This window comes from Lissotriton helveticus, chromosome 8 (genome assembly GCF_964261635.1).
Source record: "Lissotriton helveticus chromosome 8, aLisHel1.1, whole genome shotgun sequence".
NCBI lineage: Eukaryota > Metazoa > Chordata > Amphibia > Caudata > Salamandridae > Lissotriton > Lissotriton helveticus.
In genome coordinates this window covers 1,058,676,082-1,058,698,890 of record NC_136069.1, presented here as the reverse complement: position 1 = coordinate 1,058,698,890, position 22,809 = coordinate 1,058,676,082, and the positions used below count along the sequence as shown (strand labels likewise).

Genomic DNA, 22,809 nt, shown 5'->3' with positions numbered 1-22,809 from the left:
GTCAGAGCTGTCTCAGTACTGTGTGCCTTTCGGAACCCATGCTGGGAGCTGTCAAGATACCCAGATGAGTCCAGGAAGGTAGTAAGATGGCAGTTGAGGTGTGACTCAAGAATCTTCGCAGGAGCGGGTAACAGTGAAATAGGTCTGAAATTTTTCAACTGTTCCGGGTCCAGCGTGGGCTTCTTAAGTAGGGGCTTCACTATTGCCCTCTTCCATATTGAAGGGAAGGTACCCTGGGTTATGGCACCATTCATGACTTCCAGGAGAGGCGGAAGCAAGATTGCTCTGCATTCCTTCAGTATCCTCAGGGGACAGGGATCAAGAGGGGATGAGGATTTAATTCTATCGAGCAAGAGCTCAAGTCCTTCTTGCGTAAGAAGCGGAAAGTCCATTAGGCTTTCAGGATGGTCTCTAGTCCAAGCTTCTGAAATAGTCAAGGTTTGGAGAGAGGAGTCGGCTAGCGACTTTCTCTGGGTTTCAAGTGCGAGATATATATCCTCAATTTTCTTGTGGAAGAACTCTGATATATTGTTACATAGCTCCTGCGAGCCCACCACTGGATCAGGAACCTGTAGGGAGCAGAGGGAGTCGACAATTTTAAAGAGCTCCCTAGGGGAAGTAAGGGAGGTAGTGAGATTCGAGAAGTACTTCTGCTTTTCCCTGATAACACTAGATTTATAGTCGGCAAGCAGACCCTTATGTACTACCCTTTCAGTAGGATCCCACGCTTTCCTCCATTTTCGTTCCTGTCTTCTACAGCCTTGTCGAAGAAGTCTTAGTGAGTCCGTGTACCACGGAGCAGTGGGCTTACGGCGAGCCGAATATCTAAGGGACGGGGGAGCTAGCTCATCTACCGCCCTGGTGATAGAGTCAGAGAGCCGTACCGCTGCTTCCTCAGCATCTCCTGAAGAAGAATAGATAAACTTCTTTATGTATGGCTCAAGGGTTCAAATCGAGTTATTGTACTGTCAAATGACAAAGATATCATTATTGTGCTACTTAGATTTGTTGCTATGTTCATAGGTCAAGAATTGTCGGACTTATGGATATGTTATGAAACAGGTGATAAAAGACACTTAATCCTGATTAATTTTCTGCACAAGAAACTTGACCCAGAGACGCCTAGCATTCTTATCAAGGCACATATTCTTACAGGTTATCACACGATGCGCAAAATTTAAACAAAGGTTGGTGCTTTAACTTCTGAACCTGTGAAGTTTCTACAAGGATTTGCTGAGACAGAAAAAGAATGTGACTTTAAAGACATAGAAAAATACCTTGTGCGTGTGTGGAAACAGAGTTCTGACTAACGGCGTTTAACTATCTCCGGTACAGGGAGTTCAAGAGATCAGTCCCTCAAGTGACCTCACACCAAAGTCACATTCTGTGCGTGTTTTACTTTATCAGAAGATGTGTAAATGTTTTAGATCATGCATATGTAGAGAAAGATGCATGTGAATTTGGTTGGGAAGATATTGATTGGGTGCTAAAACCTACAAAATTTTGCTAAAACCTCTACCAACAGAGCTTACACGTACAGGTTCGTGCAAAACCTGTGCTACAAAAAGATGTCCCTGTCGATATGCTCTTCTCAAATATTCCATTAGAAATAATGGGGTAATCCTGTGTCCCTATAGAATATATGTGATATGTATAGAAGTGGTTCTGTCTGGGTGTGACAATTCCTTTTGTTCAGTGTAGCTAATATGTCATAGACTTATAATTCACAAATATTACAGGCTTAATGCAAGATTCAACAAAGTGGTTCAACTGAACTTTTCTAGAACCAAATAATGATAAATAGAACACACCACAAACGGAAAATAGTTTTTTCAAAAATGAAGATTGTATTGTATAAATATGGTATTTACATGTTAATTCATCTGGCTGTCGATAAGGCAATACAATATCCGGCGATAACGTGAATAAAGTGCCGACAAGGTGACTTGTGGTGATTGGTGAAGAAAATGCTATACACATAAAATACAGACAAATAACAATTATGTTGAACTGTCTGTTCTTTTTCGTATGAATCCTAGACCCAATATGACTTCAGAGTAGGGTCAGGGAAGCTGCATGGACTAGCATGACTACAGCGTAGACATTTCAACCCTTGGCGGACGCACAGCTAATTAAGCGTCAAAGGCGGGTCTTCATCAGGACTGGGGGTGGGGAAGCAATTGTTGATAGCCTGTCAAATAATGAGAAAGATGTGTCAGGTGTGTCCAACCTATCCACTGAGTAAAAGTAAGAAGAGGCAATATGATTTAGCGCTTACCGCATGCAGTAAATGAAAAAGATCCCAATAGACCTGGATCGCTTCCAATTTCAAAGTATTGGTAGACCTACACCGTCAGGTTGTAGTCTAAAAAGAAAAAAGTTATAGTACATGTGAGGCACATATCGCGCCTGTAATGTCTACTAAAGCGTGTAAAACGGAAGTGGTTCAGAAAGTGACTCTGACCGACCCAGCACAAGTTCCAACAATCGACCTTACCAACAAGGACAGAGAAACCAAGATACACAAGAAGCGTCCTCCTCCTCTTCTTTTTTAGGGGATCCTTCCTGGACCAACAGGGACCCGAATTGGGAAAGACCGATGAGATGGAACCGAGGGAGAAACAACCAACGCGGAAACTTGAGAATCAGATTCCAGCGCCAAGAGAACCATGGCGAAATCAACACGAGGCGACAGACCTACCGGTGGTGAATCCAACCATCATGCCAGATGAAACAATGCAAGCGGACCCTGTCATTAATATCTCTGAGTGCACTCTCACCAAAGTGGAACATGTTGTTCTATCAAAGGGCCTATTGTTTATCCCTACTACATTTACACTAGCCACGTATCTAATGAGCGAAAATATCTTGGCCTACGAGAACATTTATTTATCCTTATTTGGTTCTAGAAAGTTCGTCTTCTCAAATGTTCAGCATTCTGCAAATGTACCATGAGCAATTGCCGAAATAAATAAAGATAGTGAACTATGAAAATGTGTCTAAAACAGGAGTAATAAACACTATTCATTTTTCATATTCAGATCATAAACATTGCTTGGTGTATACATAAAAGGATTAAAAAACATTATTATTTGTTTCCTTTCTATCTATGTCTCTTCTTCCTCTATTATAACCGTGATTTTGGAAAATGGTGGAAGGGTAGCTCTGAGAAGTTTTTTCTGTCTCTATAGGACTACTTAACCCTTCAAACCTATGTTTTGATACCAAAATGAAGTATATAGGTCTCCTGGTTCCTGAAATATGACATCATCACTGCAACACATAAGCCTTTTTTTTAAATGCTGTCCCCAAAAATTCGACCTGGATCAGCAATGTCTACCCACATTCATATATAAATATAGTTCTATAGATTAGAAATACATTTAGATTTAAACATAGACATCGTTATTTTAATATGGCATTGACATTTTGGTTGTAGAGGTGCTGGTCTACTTTCACTCCTCAATCAGAGTAAAATGTACCTAGTTTTGTTGCATTTACTAATAACATGGCCACCTTTGTTTTGGCTGACTTTATGTTCTCTGTTACCCACTCTTAATTTTAAGCAGTATCCCCTTTGTTGTGGAAGAACAGATTCAGGAAACCTTTGTAATATTGAAACATCCATGTCAATAAAGTCTGTTGATTTCTGAAACTTTAACACATTTCTGAATGTGTGTGCAATATCATAATTGACCTTGCAGAACACGAACATGTACAACATATATTTTTTATCACAAAATGTCATTGGAGGGCTACGGTGGAACAATTTACATTTGTGCAGTTAGCATTTTGTATTCATTCTTGAAGTATTATAATTTGTACGGCATTCACTTAAAAACCAATTGTTTTGCTTCTGCATTTTTCAGTTGTTATTAACAATGAAAAATGCTTTTTAGAGCCCCATGTTTGGTGACTGTTATGAGGAGATTCAGTAGGTCACGGTCTATTTTACTGATAAAAAGCTATTCCTTCTTTTAGAAGACAATGTTTTTTTCCAATAATGCTCTGTAGAAGGCCGTTACATGATGCATTCTCATTTTTCTTCCAACTACAATACATCTATATTTTTAATATATGAGAATTAGTGTCCTGTTTAATATTAAAACTGATATTTGATTTATCTTATTTTGGAATTTGTAAAATGGTGGCTTTAAAGATTAGTTGTCTCACATGTTTAACATGATGTTTTTTCTGTTTTATCCCCATCAGCTTGTCGGGGCACATACAGAGCAGAAGTGCCAGTTATCTTGAACGATAACCCAACTAATCACTTCACACCCTTATACCTCTCTGGAAATGTAAAATCACCAAAGTTATCTTTTGATCCACCATTTGTAGTTCTGACTCCTGTGCCCTTGGACACTGACACAATGGCAGAATTCACAATTTCTCCTTCCGACTATCCCAGGTATTGTATTCATTTTCAGAGTAGGTCATTGTATGTGTGCCAGGCCATGTAGAGACTTGCCAAACCCACTGTGTGCTATTACTTTAGCATGTTTGTAAGCAATAGATTGGTTTGCTGCATAGCCTTTTTTTTTATTTTGATAGCATTTTGTTTTCAATTAAAAGTTACAAGTAAAATATTAAATATCACATTCAAAATGATATAGCAAGTGATGTGGCTTATGGCAAATGTTGCAAGACTGCATGGTTCCTGAATTCTCTTCTAGAAATAATGTGCAGTGGTGCAAGGGATGTGTCACATGACTGCTGTCTTACCAGAGTGTCAAGACCTTTCCTGTAAAAAGGCACACATGTGACTGGGCCAAGTTTGTTCACTGCCACATCTGCAAGGGTGAAAAAGCTAAATGCCAGTGCTAAGAAATTTCACAAAAATTATAAGAAGGTGAAGTTCCATGGAGTTTTAATTTTAGAAAGAATTTGCTTGTTCTTTAATCTTGAGTAGTTTTAAAATGTATGAAAGACTTTAAAAAAACATGTGATTGCTTTGGAGATAATACTATTATTGTTAATTTGGGTGGTAGTATAACAATGTAATGCTTTTGCGATCTATGCAACTTAAATTTTAACCTCAGGTTCCTCAGCTTTAGAAAATCTGCAGGCCACAGACTGGATATTGAAGACTATTTTAGCAGATCCCTAGCGTGTCATTAAGTGGAATTGTGCAACTTCACATCGACCTTGTTTCACCGCAGAATTGACCATCAGAGTTGCATATAAGCACCACCCTAGCACGCTGAAGTCAGTTCAGTTTTCTTCTGTGTCCTTTATGTGGATCTGGAGATAGCTTCTAGCCTTTTCTCATCATTTGACAAGTTTTTTCCCTCAAAATTATTTTTCAGTGTGCAAAGGAACATGTCCCCTGCTAAAATTTGAAGGTGCAAACCTTTCCCAGTCTCCAGGTAAGTGGAAGTCCAACAAGAAGCACAGAAGGCAAGTTGGGATTTTTCCTGTATCACAACTATCTTACTGAGAAGTCATGAGACAGTCAAGGTGTACCCTAGTCTTGGTCCTGGTCCGCTGCCGGGAGTGGGTTCTGCAGCTAAATCCTGATGCACTCTATATTTCTGGAGCTGATGTCGTTGCAAAAGATTGAGGCGCTCAAGGAAGCCATATTGTAAATCATTGGGAACCTGGTGGTTTTCCCTGGCATGCTTTTGGGTCCCACATATCCACAGAAGCCACCTGTTGGTTACTGACGGTGGATCCGTCCTTGGCGTTGTCTTTGCCTCCTGAATCCATATTGGGTTCAGCTCTAACTCTGGAGCCACCTCCACATCTGCTGCTAAGATCCATGCCAGTTCCTGCACCATCCACATCGGCCCTGATACCACTGATGCCGCAGGAGGACGCAGTTTCTATTTTCCTGTCTGACTCCAAAAAGAAGTTCGCATCCTGGAACAGTTCCAACGTGCCTGGCCCCAGTTGATCCTGATTCTGACTTAACAGTATCTCAACCTAGGAGCTGCCCTCCAGTGATCCTCCAACTTTTTGAACTAGACTCTGACCAAAGTCAACTAGCATTTTGTGATGATGGAGTTGATGCAGATGTGTTACCCTCACCATATGATGATGACATTTTCTATTTGGATCTACAAGAGGCCAGATAATTTGACACTACCCCTGTCTGGAGGTTGAGCCCTCCTCCTGGGACTTCAACTGAAGAGACAGCATAATTTGATGTAGTCATTAGTTGAGTAGCTTTTGTCCTGAATATACAGTTGCCTTCTATTAATGTCAACGCCAATGTTGTCACAGAGGTTTTGCAGCTTGGGCAGACATTGCCCGAACCCTGGTTGCCCTCCATGGAGATCCTGACTGACACACTCAAGGGTAACTTGTCTAAGCTTTGCTTCTGCCCATCATGAATAGACAGGTAGCATAATTTCCAATACCTGATCCTGGTAACCCTGCTTTCCTGCTACAGTACCTATTCATGAGACCCTGGTAGTTTAGGCATCCATTAGCAGGATTAATAACAACTAATTTCCTTCAACCTCCCCCAGGCAGACAGTCAAGGAGAATTGAGGTATTCAAGAAATGAATGTTCCCATAGGTTAACCTTGCCCTAAGGTCAGTCAACAGCAGCTGCTTGGTTGTTTGGTACTCTCACACATTTGAGACATAGTTGCAGAAATCTTGCAGCCAGTTCCAGAGGAATTATGTGCCAACCTAATGCACACAACTGCAAATGGCCAGGGTGCGGCCAAATATGTTATGAGATCAGGTCTGTACACTAATGATTGATTAGGCAGAGCTGTTAGGACTAGTGTGTTGCTCCAGTGCCACACATGGATGAGATCCACAGATTTCATGGTTGATGGGCAGGCATTGCTCATGGATCTGCCTTTTTACAGGTCTCGCCTATTTAGCAAGAAGGCCAATTCAACACTAGAGTGTTATGCCGTGGACCGGGTAACTGCACACAATACCTCCCTCCTCACCGCTGCAGGCTGTAACACAGCCTGTGGCACCACTACCTCACCACTGTGTGGCTTAGTGCGGTGGCCCGCCGTTTCTTTTCAGGGCACAAAGGTGTGTCCTGCAACACTTCTCTTTTCTCAGAGAGTTATGCAGGGTCGGGCCTGGTTAGGACCTGGATGGGAGACCACCTGGGAATAACAGGTGCTGTAGACTTACCTGAAATCTGGAAGGGTCTTCATAATGAGTTGTCTGCAGTCAAGGTTTAGTGGCCATTTTTTGTGTTTTTTCCTCCCATATTTCCTCTATTTGGTTCTCAGAATGCCTTGGTTACTGTTTTTTCTTCACTATTCCAAGATGGGGGTTTTCTAACCTATTTCCTTCTTCCCAAACCAAGATGGTCGTTCTTCTTTTCCTGTGCGTCACTTCCTGTCCTTGGGTATATAAAGGGCTAGAATTCTCATTTTTCTTGTGTTGCACCACTCTTCGCTCATGTTGGTGTCTTTTCGCTCTTCTTGGTGTCTCTCCTGTTGGTGTCTCTTCCCTCCTGTTGGTATCCATTCGCATCTGTTGGTGACACGTTTTTGCAGTTTGGTATTTCGTTCCAGAGGGTTCCTTCTGCAATTCTCCTCTTCTTCCCACGTCCGTCGTCACCTTGCTGAATATCCTCCTTGACGTGTCCTGTTGCCTGGATTCTGGAGTCACCATTTCTATCAGAGGTTGTTCCCTTCTGGGTTTTTTCCTCTCTGGGATTTCTTCGGGAACACACTGTCTGCCCTGATGTTGAATTGTCAACGACACTATGGCTATCAGAAAGGGTTGCCTCTACCTCGGACAGATCAGAACTCTCAAGACCCGGAACCGGGAAGCATCTTCACACCTAAAGGTTAGAAGAAAGAGTTCTGAACTAATGAGAGCCTGAGCATGCTCTTTTAGTCACGTTACCCCAGAAAGGCTCTATTAGTTTTGCCCCTGCTAATGCCTCCCCAAGGGTTTTGCATACAGGCAACGCCTAGGCTCACCATGTCAGCAGCAGGCACCCCAGACCTTTCAAACCTTGGATGGAGGAGCCACCTTTCATGCCAGCAGGGAAAGTGAACCTCCCCGTATTTTGCCCCTTTTCCAGCAGCCTTAAAGTCGTTTTAGTTTGCCCTAGGCAGCACACAGTCTCCCTGTGGAATGCAGAATCTGTCATTTTCTCTGGTGATCACAAAACATCTGACAGGGTAGTCGCTCAGATATTTAAATGGGGCTAAGACCTGATTTTTCTTTCTGACCCACCTCTTCTTCCACCCACATCAGAACAAATTCTGGAGGAGCACTTATCCTGCTGCAGAAAGTACAGGCTCTTTTGGCCAAGGTGGCCATAGAGCGAGCCCCAGCCTCAGAAATAGGAGCTAGGTGTTATCCCCCGAATTTTGTAGTGCCAAGAAAGGACTGAGGCCTTTTGCTCTATTTTAGGACTCCAACGTAATTGTTTGTTCCTGTGGAAGTAAATATTCACGATGCTCATGCACGTCTGTTCTATCTGCCCTTGATCCGGGGGACTTGATAGTATCATTGGACCTGCAGGATGCCGATTCCCATGTTTTGGTCCTGTAGGCCCACAAGCACTACTTGTGGTTTAAGGTGCGCCAGGAGCATGTTCTGTTTACCATGCTCCCCTTTGTTCTCATCAGTGCCCCCTTGGGTGTTCTTGAAGCTGGTGGTAGTGGCAGCAACATATCTGTGGAGGTCATGAATACCAGTCTTTCCCAACCTTGATGACTGGCTGTTGAGGGTGAGCTTGCCACAGTCAGTCGTGGACCACCTCACACTCTACTGACAATCTTGGATATTTCCAACAATTTGGCAATGTCACACCCGAATCCATCTTAGAGGCCCCCTATCATCTGAGCCATCCAGTGATACAGTATGTTATCAGGCTTTTCCTCCACATCAAGGAGCCCAGGATATTTGAGCTATGATTCTGATGTTTTAGCTTCGGTACTGGGTCTCAGTGAGAGTGCTTCTGAGGCTTCTTGGCTTCCGGAATCCTTCTTGCCAACAGGGCCAGATAGCATGTACGATAACTGCAGTTGCCTACATGTTTCAGTGGGCACAGAACCAAGGGAACCTACCAGATTCCATCCAGGTTGCGGAGGAGAATGCAAAGGACCTGTGGTGGTGTCTGCTCAACCGTAATTGAACCAATGCATGCGCCTCTACCTACTGCACCCAGAGCTGACAAATGTATCACACTCATCGCTCCTGGGCTGTGAGCCGCATCTGGGAAAGGAGGAGATCAGAGGACTCGGGTCTCTGGAGGAGGCCAGCCTTTACATCAACCTGTTGAAATTGCAGGCCAATTGCTTAGCGCTAAAAGCCTCCTTGCTGCCCATCCGTGGGAGGCTGATTCAGATCCTCACCGACAACTCATTGCCTTGTTGTATTGCAACAAGGAGCATGGGGTTAGGTGTCTTGAGTCCTGTGCCTGGATGCCCAGAGCTTCTGAAACTGACTGTCTTTGCAGGGCATTTCCCTGGTCGTGCCAGTGGGGGCTGATCTCAGCCAGCATTGTCTACTAGAGCATGAATGGCAGTTACACCTACAGGTGGTGCAAGGTGTCTTGCAGAAATGAGGAAAATCACAAGTCAGTATTGTCGCCCCTGCCAAGAACACGCAACGTCAGCACTGTATGCCTTTCTGCCACTGCCTTTCCGGCCTCGAGTTCTGAAGAAAATCAGGAATGATCAGGCTTAAGTTATCCAAGTGGCTCTGGATTGGGCCAGGAGAGTGTACTACCCAGAACCTCTAAATGAGAACATCTGCCCACAGATTAGGCTACTGCTTCATGATGATCTGTTGCTATAATATCAAGTCAGAGCTCTTACATCTGACCTATGCAATCTACACCTCGATGCGTGGAGACTGAGTGACGTTAGTTGACCGGATTAGACTTCCCCTGCCTTCTGAATTTCATCCTTGCGACCAGGCGTCTTTATACAAAGTCTTTTTACAGTGAATGCTGGGACAAGTTTTTGGCTTGGTGTGACACCCGTAATATGGGCCTGTTACAGGCCAAAGAACTGTTAGATGCATTGTTGTTTCTTTTGTCCTTGGCCCAGCAAGGATTTGCAGTGGGCACTGTTAAAGGCTATTTGTCAGCCCATTTGGCTTTTTGGCAATTGACATACCAGCCATCCTTGTTTAAATCACCTGTTGATTTTCCGAGTTCTTAAAGGCTTTACTCGAGTTTCTTTGTAAACCTTTTGTGAAGGTAGAGTAGGATCTTAATTTGGTCCTCACTTTTCTTAAGTGCTTGCCTTTTGAGCTGATGCACAGTTTCCCTGTACATCTCCTGACTCTGAAGACTGTCTTTCTCATCGCGATAACTTAAGCTGGTTATGTTAGTGAGCTCCAGGCTCTTCCAGACCGCTTTGTGTCACCTTCTTACTGGACAAACTGGTGCTGAGGACTAGGAAGCCTTTTTGCCCACGGCTGTGCTTCCTTTTCATGTTGGACAGCCCTTCAGACATTTGACTTTCTTTGCTCCACCTCATCCCTCAGAAGATGAGTAGGGACTGCATCCCTTCCACCCTAAAAAAGTGTTGAGTTTTTACATTGATTGCACCAAAAAGACCATGGGGTAGATGATCAACACTTTGTTGGGTTCTCTGGGGCAAAGGAAGGCAAGTCATTGCAAAAGAGGTCTTAGCTTGTGTGGATAGTCACATTAAGATCTGGCTAAGAAGCAGCTCCCGGAAGGACTGCAGGCCCATTGCAATAGTACTAAGGCTCCAATCACTGCGCTGGCTCAGAGAGTGCATGCCCTGGATATCTGCCAGGCCACAACGTGGGCATCAATGCACATGTTTGCAAAGCACTACTGCCTTGACAGCCAGGTATGACGGGAAAGGCCTTTTGCACATTTGGAACTGCAACACTTTTTGGTCTAGCCATTCCACAGACCACACCACCTTGGGAGGTATTGCTTTGGTATCTATTCCAAAGGTGATGAATCTGCGGTTAGAAGTATCCATTCGAAGAAAAAGTAACTTACCTTCAGTAATGCTCTTTCTGGTGTATACTGTATCTAAATGGAGGTTACTTTCTGCCCTCCCACTTCCTTGTTCTGTGGAATGACCTTTTTCCATCTATTAAGGTCCTAACTTCTCAATCTGAACACTGGCTCAGATCATTATTTTTTGAGGCTCTGCTTCTGAAAGCATGATGCGGAGCTGCACGATGCACCCGCTGCGGGCTTTGCTGAAAAGTCTTCCAAATCAAGTCGGCACCTGGGGATATTCAAACAGTGAGACATCTGCTGTTAGATAAAGTATCCACCAGGAAGCGCGTCACTTTAGGTAATTCACTTTTTCATCAGCTGATTGAACTGCAGGTATAGTTATTTAGTAATATGTGCCAGTAGTAGTGTTTTAAGTGGGGTATTTCCCGTCTTAGGACATTATCATAAAGAAGAAGCATTACTCCAAAAAATGTTACTGCATAACGAACTGTAAGGTGATGGTACACTACAACACAATTGTGAAAGAAGTAGAAGTGAGATCACAGATATTCTAAAAATACAGGGGGTTTGGCTGTATTAAATATTAATGCAATGCTCAAAGTCTGAGGGGATGCCTTAGTCTATGCCTCTGAGTGGTAATTCCCCTGGTAAACACCCCCAAAATCTTGAATGATGACACTGTGACTCAAGTAGGCTGATTTAACGGGGTCTTCATCTGAACCAAGACGTTCAGAATAATAGTACCTCTTGTCGTGACCCACTCAAGTACAATATTGACGACTGCAGATTCTCATGGCCTTGATTTCCGAATGTCTGCAGACATGTTCATGACACTACTTTGCTGCCTTTTTGGAATCTGTTGACTTACTCAGCTGCCTAGCCTCAGTATAGTTGTGTAATGTTACACAATCTATGTATAGCCTTTGGTATCATTTAAGATTGGCTATGAGCCCTCACTGTTGGAGTATAATAACAAAAGAGATAAAATAGATAGAGTGTCAGGATGTGACAAGGAGTGTGTCCCAGGTCTTCAAGGTGGTCATAACAGAAAAATCATGTAAGTTTGATGGGTGAAAATGCTTAAATCTGTTCTGACACCTTCACTTAGCCCAGCATCTTTAGGCACACATCTGACCGCCAGTTCCTGTTCTATTGAGCAGGTCAATGTATAACAAATTTGCTAGTTGCTGGTAGTGCCTTGCTTCACTGTGAAGTAACAGTCCTTCTTAATTTTTGATACAGTGACTCTACAATATTCGTTGAATTGCCTGCGCTAGATCTTGAAGATGGAGATCGGATTAATGCCCTTTCTGCTCATTTCCCCAATGGTTCAAATATTGTGGTATCACCAGAGGGAACAAGCGCACCACTCACCTGCCATATTAGCTTCAAATCCTTCAAACCTGTGTCCTTCATCGTGGATGTCATCTTCGTTGATTCAGAGAAGAACAGGTACGCTGATCTTTTACTTGTGTTGAGAAAATCGCTGAAGTTGTGAGCTGGGAACTCTTTTTTTTTACTTTTAAGAAATTTGAGAACCATATTTCTTTTTGCGATAATATGTATTCCTTCTTGTAGTGATTCTCCATCACTAGTGTTGCAAAAAGTTCACCACATCTCCCTGACCACCCATTGCTTTCTCTCTAGAAGTAAATGGTTAGGACTGGATCGAATCTTGTGTGATAAGATAAAAATTCATTGATGCACACATATTTGTAACCAACTGCCCACAGTTTAGAATCCCAGTGTCTCTGACTCGCCCTTTCATCCTTTCCTAAATTAGTAAAATGTGCATGAGGTTGTTAAGTGCTCTTGGTATGCTCAACCACCTATCAGGTACCCGCCTGCAAAATAGGTGAAGCTACAATTAGGTAATTGGACTTTTCTTAGTCTAGAATTCAGCCTGGCATGGACATCATTGGTACATGTTACACTCTATTGCACTTCCTGCACTTACCACATTTTGTTAGTGTTATACTTTTATATGGCCAACAGTTTCCCCAGTGTCCTCACCTAGTACAGGCAATGTTTCAAATGATGCATGCACCTTGTTTCTTCTTAAGGGCCCTTCTTAAATAGAAATAAATATGAAATATAACAATAGTTATCATGTTCATTCTTCAGGAAAGTGGTCTTCTTTGTTGTTAAAAAAAAAAAAGAATGAGGCAGTTTGTAGGTCCCACTAGCCAAGAGATATTTGTGGTGGGTGACACCCAATTTCCCAATTTTCATGTAGAAAAGAAAAGTAGGGATGTAGGCAAAGGGAACCCGTGGCTCGAATATACACTCAACGGTGGTGGAGTGGGGCCTTTCTGTCATTCCCCAGCCTCTGTAGAGCCTATCTTCTTTGTCAGTGCACAGAGAGCCACAGCTTGCATTTCTACACTTCTGATGTTTAGCTATTCATAGACAGTATGTCAGGTATGGCATAAACCTTTGTTTGGGTTGCATCAGGGCTTGTTTTCAGTGTTGAAGGTGTTCATCTGCTGACAATCAGGGGATGAAAAATAAAAAAATAAAAATATTAGAAATTGCTTAGCCAAGGGGAGAATGTTCGCCATTTGTACATCTTATGGTCTGTGTTTCCCTGTAGACCCGAATAGTCTGATTGGCTAGCAAGAAGATTTTGTTGCAGCTGACCATTATATGATAAGAGGATCTGCGGAGTATCAACATATGCTATGTCATGTGAAAATTGTGGGCGGCTGGAGCACAATCTTACCATAGCAAAAATTAGATGAGCTTCTCGATGGGCATAGCCGGCCCTCAAAATGTCGTTGTAAAACCTATGGATCCCAATGAGCTGAGCACAGGACTAGATCAAAGGCCCCCTCCCTGCACTCACTACAAAGTGCATAGTGAGGAGGAAAGGGACTTGGGCGCAAGGCATGCCTGAAGGCAGTCATAGTGGGTCCTGAGGCGAGTGGGATTGGGTGAAGGTCTAAGTGCTCTTCATGGGCTGAGAGCCCCTAATGTTCATACCTTGGCCAGGAGAATAGTATATCATTGAAAAAAACAAAAGGCTTCACTTGCATATTAATAGGGAGTAATGGTTCTTCATTCAGGTGAGAAAACTAGAAATTTCCATTAGAAACATTTTTTAAATTACCATAAAAACTTGGAGTTGAAGAAAATGTTGAGTTATGATTTAAAATCTAAAAACCACTGAACTTCGAACTATTTGAGCATAGCAGCCATAATTCTCCTCTCCTGTCCACTGACTATTTACTCCCTTAGCGTCTATCACACTCTCCTTAGCGTGATATAAATTAGTTTCGTTCTGTTATCAGGTCACCAATACAAGAAGAATCTTTGTTGCTCTGTTTAAAGTCCAAGTATGTTCGGACACAATTTTTGTTTGTGGTACTAGCGTTTTCATCTTGGTTATTACCTGCATTATAATTTTCATTGTTGCTTCGTCACATGAACGCTCGCCTTAAGTCAATGTTGGGCAGTTCTGTCATCCTCCACGTCTTTGCAATATAAACTTAGCTAAAAATTGCTAAAAATTGGAGTAGTTTTTAAAAGTCTCAAAGTTTGTTTTTTCCATTATACTCTGTGGTAATATTCGAAAATATATTTTGTCATGGACTGGATACTGTTACCTTTGCATATTATTTATCAATCACATGTTCAAGGCATCTGCTGGTTATCCACTAAGTTATGTACTCTGCCATAGTGCCATAGGTAGTATATGCACCTGTGTCCTACAACTCCACCAGTGGTGCAAATTTGAATTTTATTTGGCTTGTCTTTTTTTCTTTCTCTGATAATGAAGCTTTCTGGTTCAACATGTTCAATGAGTGCAAGACAGTGATGTGAAATTGGTTTCCTATAACTTCTGTGTGGGGACCTGGTAGGTAGAAAACAAATTTATTTGGACAATTGTTCATAACACATTCAAAAAACACATACAATAGTTACAGTGTAAAATGAAATTAGAACCCGTCAGGTCAACCCTTCGCCCCCACTGTAATCCATCATTAAAACTCTGTAAAAACGTAGCAATTCTTACTGCCACATTTAAATAACACATTTCTGACAGCAGCTCTACAGCCATCAACCTTTGCACAGTTTTGTATTTAAAAAACAGGGGTCTTAAAAACGTAATGCGGCCTGAAAGGTCAAAAGCACAGTTCTTGAAAGCGTACTGCTCTATGCAAACAAAAAAATTATAGCCTTAGCATGTTTGAGGCCCTTGATGTACATCTTGCAGCATGAATGGCATTAAAAAGGCAGAAGAGAAATAGACTAGGTCTTAGAAATATGCGTTTTATGAAATTAAGATTACAAAAAATAAGACTTGTCAGAACCCTTAGCAGAACTGCTTAAAAACATTTCCAGTATATGATCTTTAATATGGTGTTAAGTATGGGAACCATACACCGTGCTGATCTTTCTCCAGTCGGATACACATTTTTTTACCAGCGGCCTCAGTCTACTGTCCGTGCTGTCACTGGACCCCGGCAGACTTGTATCATATGCTATGGGACTGTTCGTCCTTGTCGGAGTACTGGCCTCATTATTTTTGGGTGTTGACCAACTAGACCGGTCTACCTCTCTGACCCACTTGGGAACATTGTGCTCTTCTTCTAGCTAAAAGGGGAAATCATGAGTTGGAAGTCCCCAGCAGCCCCATCAGTAGCAATCTCATGCTCTGTAATTTTTGCAATGGTCTCAAGCAGAAAGTAAGGTCCTCCACAGAGAGAAAATAAAGTGGATAAATATCCATTCATGTAGGACTGGGACGAGCTCTGGACGACATTGTGCGATGACACCCTACCACCATGATGGGAAAGTCACTCACCTCGCTTCTTAACTTTATACAACCTACATATGTGGCACCCTGGATCCCTGAGCAGCTCTTCAGGTTGTTCTAATACCAGACCACCCTCCTCACTTATATCAATTTAATATCAAAATATCATGAAAGAGTACACTTCAATGGGGAGGGCTGTTCCCCTCCCAGGGCCTCACACCCCTTCGCCAATACACCCCTTGGGAGGAAATCATCATAATCCTGCAAGACCTTCGGCGTGCAGGGGAACTTGTTTTCTGTTCCAGTGACTGTTGGTATCAAAATGAAAAAAATACCTATTGCAGTGATTTTTGTGCTGGAGGTTGGCAATTACTTATCTGCAAGTAGGAATTAATATACAAAGCCTGAAGAGGATGCCCATGCTCTTGTCATTCATGATAGATGCTAGCAGAAAAGATACATCACCTGAACAGCTGAAAATGTACTGAATGATGTGACTCCCACTAACTTTGGGAGAATAGTCCCTCATACATTGTACACCTAACCAGAACTTCTTTTATTTTTATCTAAAAACCTATTATGCCAGAGAGTCACTAGTCATACTTCCTAATTAGAGGGGCAAAGGTGAAACCACAGATTTGATTTGCGTTTTGCTGAGGCTCTCAAAAAACCTGATGCAGACAATTGGGAGAAGGCAGCTTTGTTTCCTACTAGCTTTAAGTCTATTTTAAGTAAGTATTAACTGATGGAAAATGATCCTATATAACTTTCACCAGATACCTATACGATTCTGTGGTAGTGAATGTGGAGCATTTTGTTGGAACATTTTCAACTCTTCCACATTAAAGTACTCAGTAAAGTGCAAAAGAATATCTGTTCTGGCAATCATATTTAATATTGTCCTTGAAGATGTGATGATGCTGCCAGCAGTGGAAACAGTTTCTGATAACATTTTTTCCATTATATCTACAACGCTATATATCTCATGCCTGATGAACAAGCAGAGGCCTTAAAAGTAGTGGTATTGAATGGCCTGACCAGAGACTGGATAATCCAAATACATCATCCAGTGAGATTTAGGTTCAGTATTCCACTGCAAATGGTGTGGAGACCTTTTTCTCTAAAAGGAGGAATCTTGCTGTGCCCACATATTTTTTAATCTGATGTGTAACTGCAGATTGTGCAGGTACCACTGGATGGTGAACACCGTGTTGGAGGCAAAGTGGATCTCACATTGGAAAGACTGAAGTGTTGATTCAGTCAGCTAAATCTTTGATTCTTTTGGCATCACTGAAACATTTTATGCAGGGTATGAGTGTAGACTGATGTTTGTTAATCAATAAAAGAAACATTTTGAAGAGTTCAACATTTTCAGTTGGGGCCTCATTAGAAAAGAGAAGGAAGAGGGCTGATGATGCTTAAGACTAGACTTCACCTTTCACCCATACAAACTTAGGAGGTGCAATGAACATTTTGAAAACCAGGTAAGGGAGAGTTGTGCTGATGGAATGGAGGGTTGCCATTAAACATTTTTTTTTACCAGAACCATGGAGAGATGGTAAAGATTCTAAATGGAATAGCACCAGGTTATGCTTGCCACCAATTGCTTAATTATGCCGTCTGCATTACCACATACTTTAGGTCCATGGTTGATTTATATCTCCTGCTTGAGAAAGGCTTTGATGATCCCTTTTCAAACAGTCATAGTCCAGCAGGAACATTGCCAGCATACATCTAAAACTTAAGGATTTGGATTGGAGAAATCTTCTGACTAACTTCAATGCCATTCTGCTCCTGGAGACCTAGTCAATGGGACCAAATTATCATGGAAGGGCAAAAGCGCTTCTACAAACTCAGAGCCTGGGTGATCTATGGGTGACTTGTTGACATTTATTAAATCAGGGTGCTTTAAAAATAGTCAGGGGTGAAGGGCTGCTTATATCTTATAGATCTTGCCAACTGTCTTGATCCTTTTAACAGATCGTTGTTGTGGGTGAAGTTAATGAGCACGGGTATGGTCAAATGGCTTTATATCATGAATTTAACTAACGTAATCAACTTTAGCTCCTGTTATTTGCATCTAGGTTTGGCTAGCAACCCATTCAAAATACGCGGGTAGGTGTTATGCTGGAGATGATCCTTATCGCCAAGTTAATTTTTCATTTTTTGCTGATATTAGCGCATTTCCCCCAAAGTTATTTATTTGAAATCATATTGCAAATAATATTATCAAAGTTTCTCTGCTTGAGGTCGTTGCACTTTTCTCTAATATGATTTAACAATCTTGAAAAAACCTGTTCACTGAAGCACCCTCTTGTCATCTGAATGACATTCGAGTAGTCTATAAGGCTCCTTATTTGCACTTGTTCTGCACTAGATATTGAGTAAAGGTTTTCGTTAAAACTCGTTCTTTAATTAAATTGGTGCTTATACTTGTAAGGCCACGGTGCTATATTGATTGAGTGGAAAATTACCAAAAAGCATTTATAAGGTGGTAACATTCTTTGAATCTGGTCAAGCGGATTACTATGGCCTCATGATTGCTTAGGCTTATTCACTCACACTAAAATTGAATCTTTTTCAATTGCTTGATTTGAAAAAAGCCCACGTTCACTTTGGAAGCAATGGTAGATAAGGATGGGTTGTGCTTGGTGAATTTGCCCACCAATAATCAAATTCTAGATTAGGCTCTTTTTGTGTAATTTTAAAATCAATTTGTATTGCATTGTCTGTGCTCCTGTGATTTAATTTTATTGACTTTTTTGGGATAGGCCCATATCAGGGGAAGGCTGCACTAACCTATTACTTGTATGTGCTTATTACACACCTGTCCTCCTAACATTTGTGAATATTAGAGATCACGAATAATGCAAGAGCTAGCCTATTTTAAATAACATGATGGTTCCTTGTTAATACATCAAAATTGTTTATATTAAACAAACAATAAAAATAAACAATACAAATTTGACAAACCTACCTTTGCATGTAGAATAGGAAACTAAGGGGCCGATTCCGATCTCGCAAGGAAAGGCCTCCGTATAACTCGGATCCGGAGGGCTTTCCTAGTGAATCGCACTGTGAGAGTCCGACTGAATGAGTACGATGCATCCGTATGCTGACGGACTCGGTTCGGTCCGGCTCCCATTGAACTCCATGGGAGCCTGTATACTGAATGTGTACACAGGCACCCACAGCAAAAAGGGGTGGGTGAGGAAAAGCGTACACCCTGTGGCGGGCACCCCATTGAGCCCTCCATTCTGTGCATGCTTGCATTGGGTGGCCCCACGGGCCCACCCCTTGACCGATTCGGAGGGCCCAGGGTGAAGGGGGGCCTGCTCCGTCCCTCCAAAGTCTGATTCCCACAGCCGTTTCATCTTGCTGAGACCAAGTCGATACAGCTGTCCAAATCATGCATTGTACTTGCTTGCTCGTAATCCGGCTCCATTGTGCGGCACTATTCGGCTGCAAATGAGTCGGACGGACAGGATCTGTTTCGGAAATGGTTTAATCGACACAGACGAGATCTTCACATCGTACTTGGTCATTCGAAACGGGGGACAATTTGGTCGGACACATTGATAGCGATCGCAGGTCACCCGACCAATAATTTCACCACTAATGTTTTCGGGCCCATATACTTCAATTTATCATATACATTGATCAGATGACCTTATAATCCACTACCAATAATCATGAGTCCCTTTTGATTATTTCCAGTGTACCCGACTTACCATCCACCGTTACGGGTACCTATGACCACGATGGGTCAGGGAGCTAGCTGTAAAAGGAAAGGCAGCAAAGTACAAAACCCAACCTAGAATTACTTTGATATTTCATCAAATGACCACGAACAACTGGGAAGTTTTTAAGAATTTTATAAATCATAAAGTTTACCATAAAAAGACAGTCAATAATCAGGATAACGAAAATCACATAACTATAAAGAAACAATGTAAGGGTGATCATTGAAGTTTTGTAAAATAGAGTAACAGAGAACTCACTTAAGTAGACTTAAACTGAAATTCAAGAATAGACATCTATAAATGGGCAAGCTATTTGCATGTACTAAATTTATACTATTGGAACGTACTTCATGAAAATGGGTAGAAATTAGGTATCCTATACGTCTATCAAAAGGGTGGAAAGTGAAACACGCTATAATTCTAATAACGTTACTTCAAATCAGAGCTCAGGAGGAAATTATAAACCACATTTATAATTCATAGACAGTATGGAAATAATGTGCTCTAAAAGGTAGGGTAACATAGGAACATGCTATGAAAATTCAATGCAAATAGGTTTCATAGGGTAGAATTTGCAAAAGCATGGAACATATGACGTGTGCAAAGGTATGTCTTTATTGAAGCAAAGACAGAAAAATAGAAAGGTGCAGTTTAGAGTTTTCGGCAAGATATTTACCTAGACTGGTGTGAAAACCAACCCTGGCCACGGGTCAGTTAAGGACAGGAAATTCCCCAAGGAATAGCAGTCATCAATGGGACAGCAGGTGCAGAATGGACACCCCAGGACAGGAAACCCAGATTAGGATCAGGACAGGACCACCAGGATTCGACCAGCACCCGCAGTTCGGAAGCAACGCCTGCGCTCCACCCTCTCTGCAGCTATCCGTCAGAACCCCGATTGGGTTAGCGAACTCCCCAGCAAAGTGCTCTGCCAGCACTTAAGGTTTAGTAAAACCTTAGTCTATGGTCAAATTCGGACAGAGTGCTCCGCAGCGCTCTGTATATTCAGTCACCTATTGAGTGCGTTGGGTCAGTGACAGGTCAGCTATTCGGACAAGTCAGACAATTTCTCTAGCTAAACCTAGGCTAGATATACTCTTTTGGGTCAGTGTACCAGCCCCCAATGTTGCAAAGTGTCAGAATCCCCAATTTCGATTGGTCCTAAGGTAGGATGGGTTAACACACCAATCAGAACAGACTTATTCAAGTCCCATTTTGCATTCTAAGGTACCGCCTAGCAAGATTGGGGTTCCCATGAGAGAATATGCAGAATACAATAGAAATAATGTCATTGTATCAAGTCAGGAACACGATTTCTCTATCCTCCTGGGTCAGAGGTGGCGTTCTCAGGAGCATCTTGTCTGTGACTGCCAGCTGGCTGAGTTCCACCGCTCAAGGCTACGGCTGCCTGGGCTGCGTGGTCATGCGCAGAAAGGACTCTCAAGATGGTTCTTGACCCAGTTGGACCCCCCGTTTACCATGGTACATGAAAAGTAAGCGAAAACAAATTAAAACATAGAAATAAATGAATAAACTACATAACATGAGTGTGTACTTATGAATTATCATTATAAAATATACTATGCAATTATTTATTAGTGCAACAGACAAAATCACAAAAGCGACGGTGCAAGCTTCACCTCGTTATTAGAAAGCGCGGCCATTTTATGGCTGTTACGCATGCGCACCCTTTCCCTCCAAATGTGACTGCGTCATGTCACGTGATTATGCCTAACGTATGCGCAGAATCAGAATTCAAGCAGCATCCATTTTTAAAGACAAGGGTTATTCGTATTAGTGAAACACATAGGCAAGCATCACTATGATACACACGCACATTCAAAATACATAAATTTAGTAAAACGAACAATTGGAATTACGGGATTATAACAAATTTTCGAGGTTCTTGACTCGAGCAAGTCGCGATGCGAAATCTTGCTCTATCAATCCCCTCTTTGATGATATTTACTATCATCACAAAAAATGGAACCAGATGCCAACTTTCTTTCACACCTTGTACATTTCTATCTCTTCCAACAGGCGATTCAGTTTCTCTTTCTCATTTTTGGTAGGGTGAGAATTCTTCACCTTTTTATAAATCTGATTATTCATTTCTTCCAATTCAAGCTCATCCGCACTCCGTTTCACTCCTCTCGCATTCACTTGGTATTTCTTTGTGTGTTTGCGACATTTGCAACAGACGAATATGAGAAATAGGATAAGACCTATCACTCCAATTGGCATCAGTACCTTAAACAATAAGCTTTTACCTAAGCTAGCAAACCAATGACTTACATTGGAGAGACCATCAACCAGTCTCCTCCAGGCACTGTCAACCTCGAGTGGTTTGAGTTCCTTTTCCAAATTAGTAATGTTTTTCACATATCTTTTAAGCTGTACACTTTTTTCCGGAATGTAAGTGCAACAATGTTGCGCCTTCAACATCCGGCAGACTCCGCCCTCTTTTGCTAATAAGGTGTCAAGAGCAAGTCTGTTCTGCAAAACCATTGATCTGATCGCAACCATTTCAGTATTGACCAGCAGAAATCCATGAGCCGTGTCAGTAGACAACACATCCACTATTGTGGATAATTTGCAAATTCTGTGAGTGTTCAGAACCACTCCCACTCCAGGTATCAGTGCACTAAAAATACTACCCATTATTTCACCTACGCTTTCTCTTTTACTACGCACTAAGCCATTAGTGTTTTCGTTGCTTCCAGCAATTTCATTCACGTGGTATATTTTCGGGAAAACAATGCCAAAATAGCAGCTTCCATACCAGTGATCCGGCAATTTGAAATAAGCCTTGTTTCCTTTTTTTTTTTTATTTTTTTTATTATTGGCAAATTCGAATCATAAAACATACATATACAGGATAAGCGACATGAAATAATGTGGTATACATGGATAACGAGGTACATACACAGATATCTGTAAACAGAGCTCTACCACAGGGAAAAATATGACAATTAAGAAAGAAAGAGTACTGAAAAGAGACAAAAAAAAACCAAAAAAAAAAGAAAAAAAAGATAAAGTCAGAATCAATCAGGGGTCCTATGTCTGGTTTCCCCTTACTTCATTATACCACCTAGTAATAGGTTCCCATATCTGTGTACCGATTGCTCTCATTTTCCTACCTCTTGTGGCGTATATTGAGATTTCTTGTTTATAGATAGCTATAAAGCGGCTAAGCCACATATTAAAGGTAGGGGGCTCTGTATCTTTCCACCTAGCTGCTAGAATTATCCGTAGCACGGCATAGCCCAGAAATAATACCGCCTGTTCTTCTCTATTGTGATTCAAAGAGTCATCATGACCCAAGAGGAGCAATGTTATAGAATCATGTATTTGGTGCCCAAGAATTTGGGTCCAAAATTCCAACATCATAGTTTTAATTGTAGCCAATG

General features: G+C 41.8%; 1 protein-coding gene across 1 annotated transcript in view; it reads left to right on the top strand.

The window, feature by feature from the left end:
* CFAP47 (cilia and flagella associated protein 47) overlaps positions 1-22,809 on the top strand; it is a 2,858,849-nt gene that overhangs the window by 429,481 nt on the left and 2,406,559 nt on the right. The window contains exons 25-26 of the mRNA XM_078657910.1: positions 4,213-4,411; positions 12,140-12,349. Of these exons, the coding sequence (XP_078514036.1) occupies positions 4,213-4,411; positions 12,140-12,349 (409 nt within the window). The remainder of the gene's footprint in view (positions 1-4,212; positions 4,412-12,139; positions 12,350-22,809) is intronic.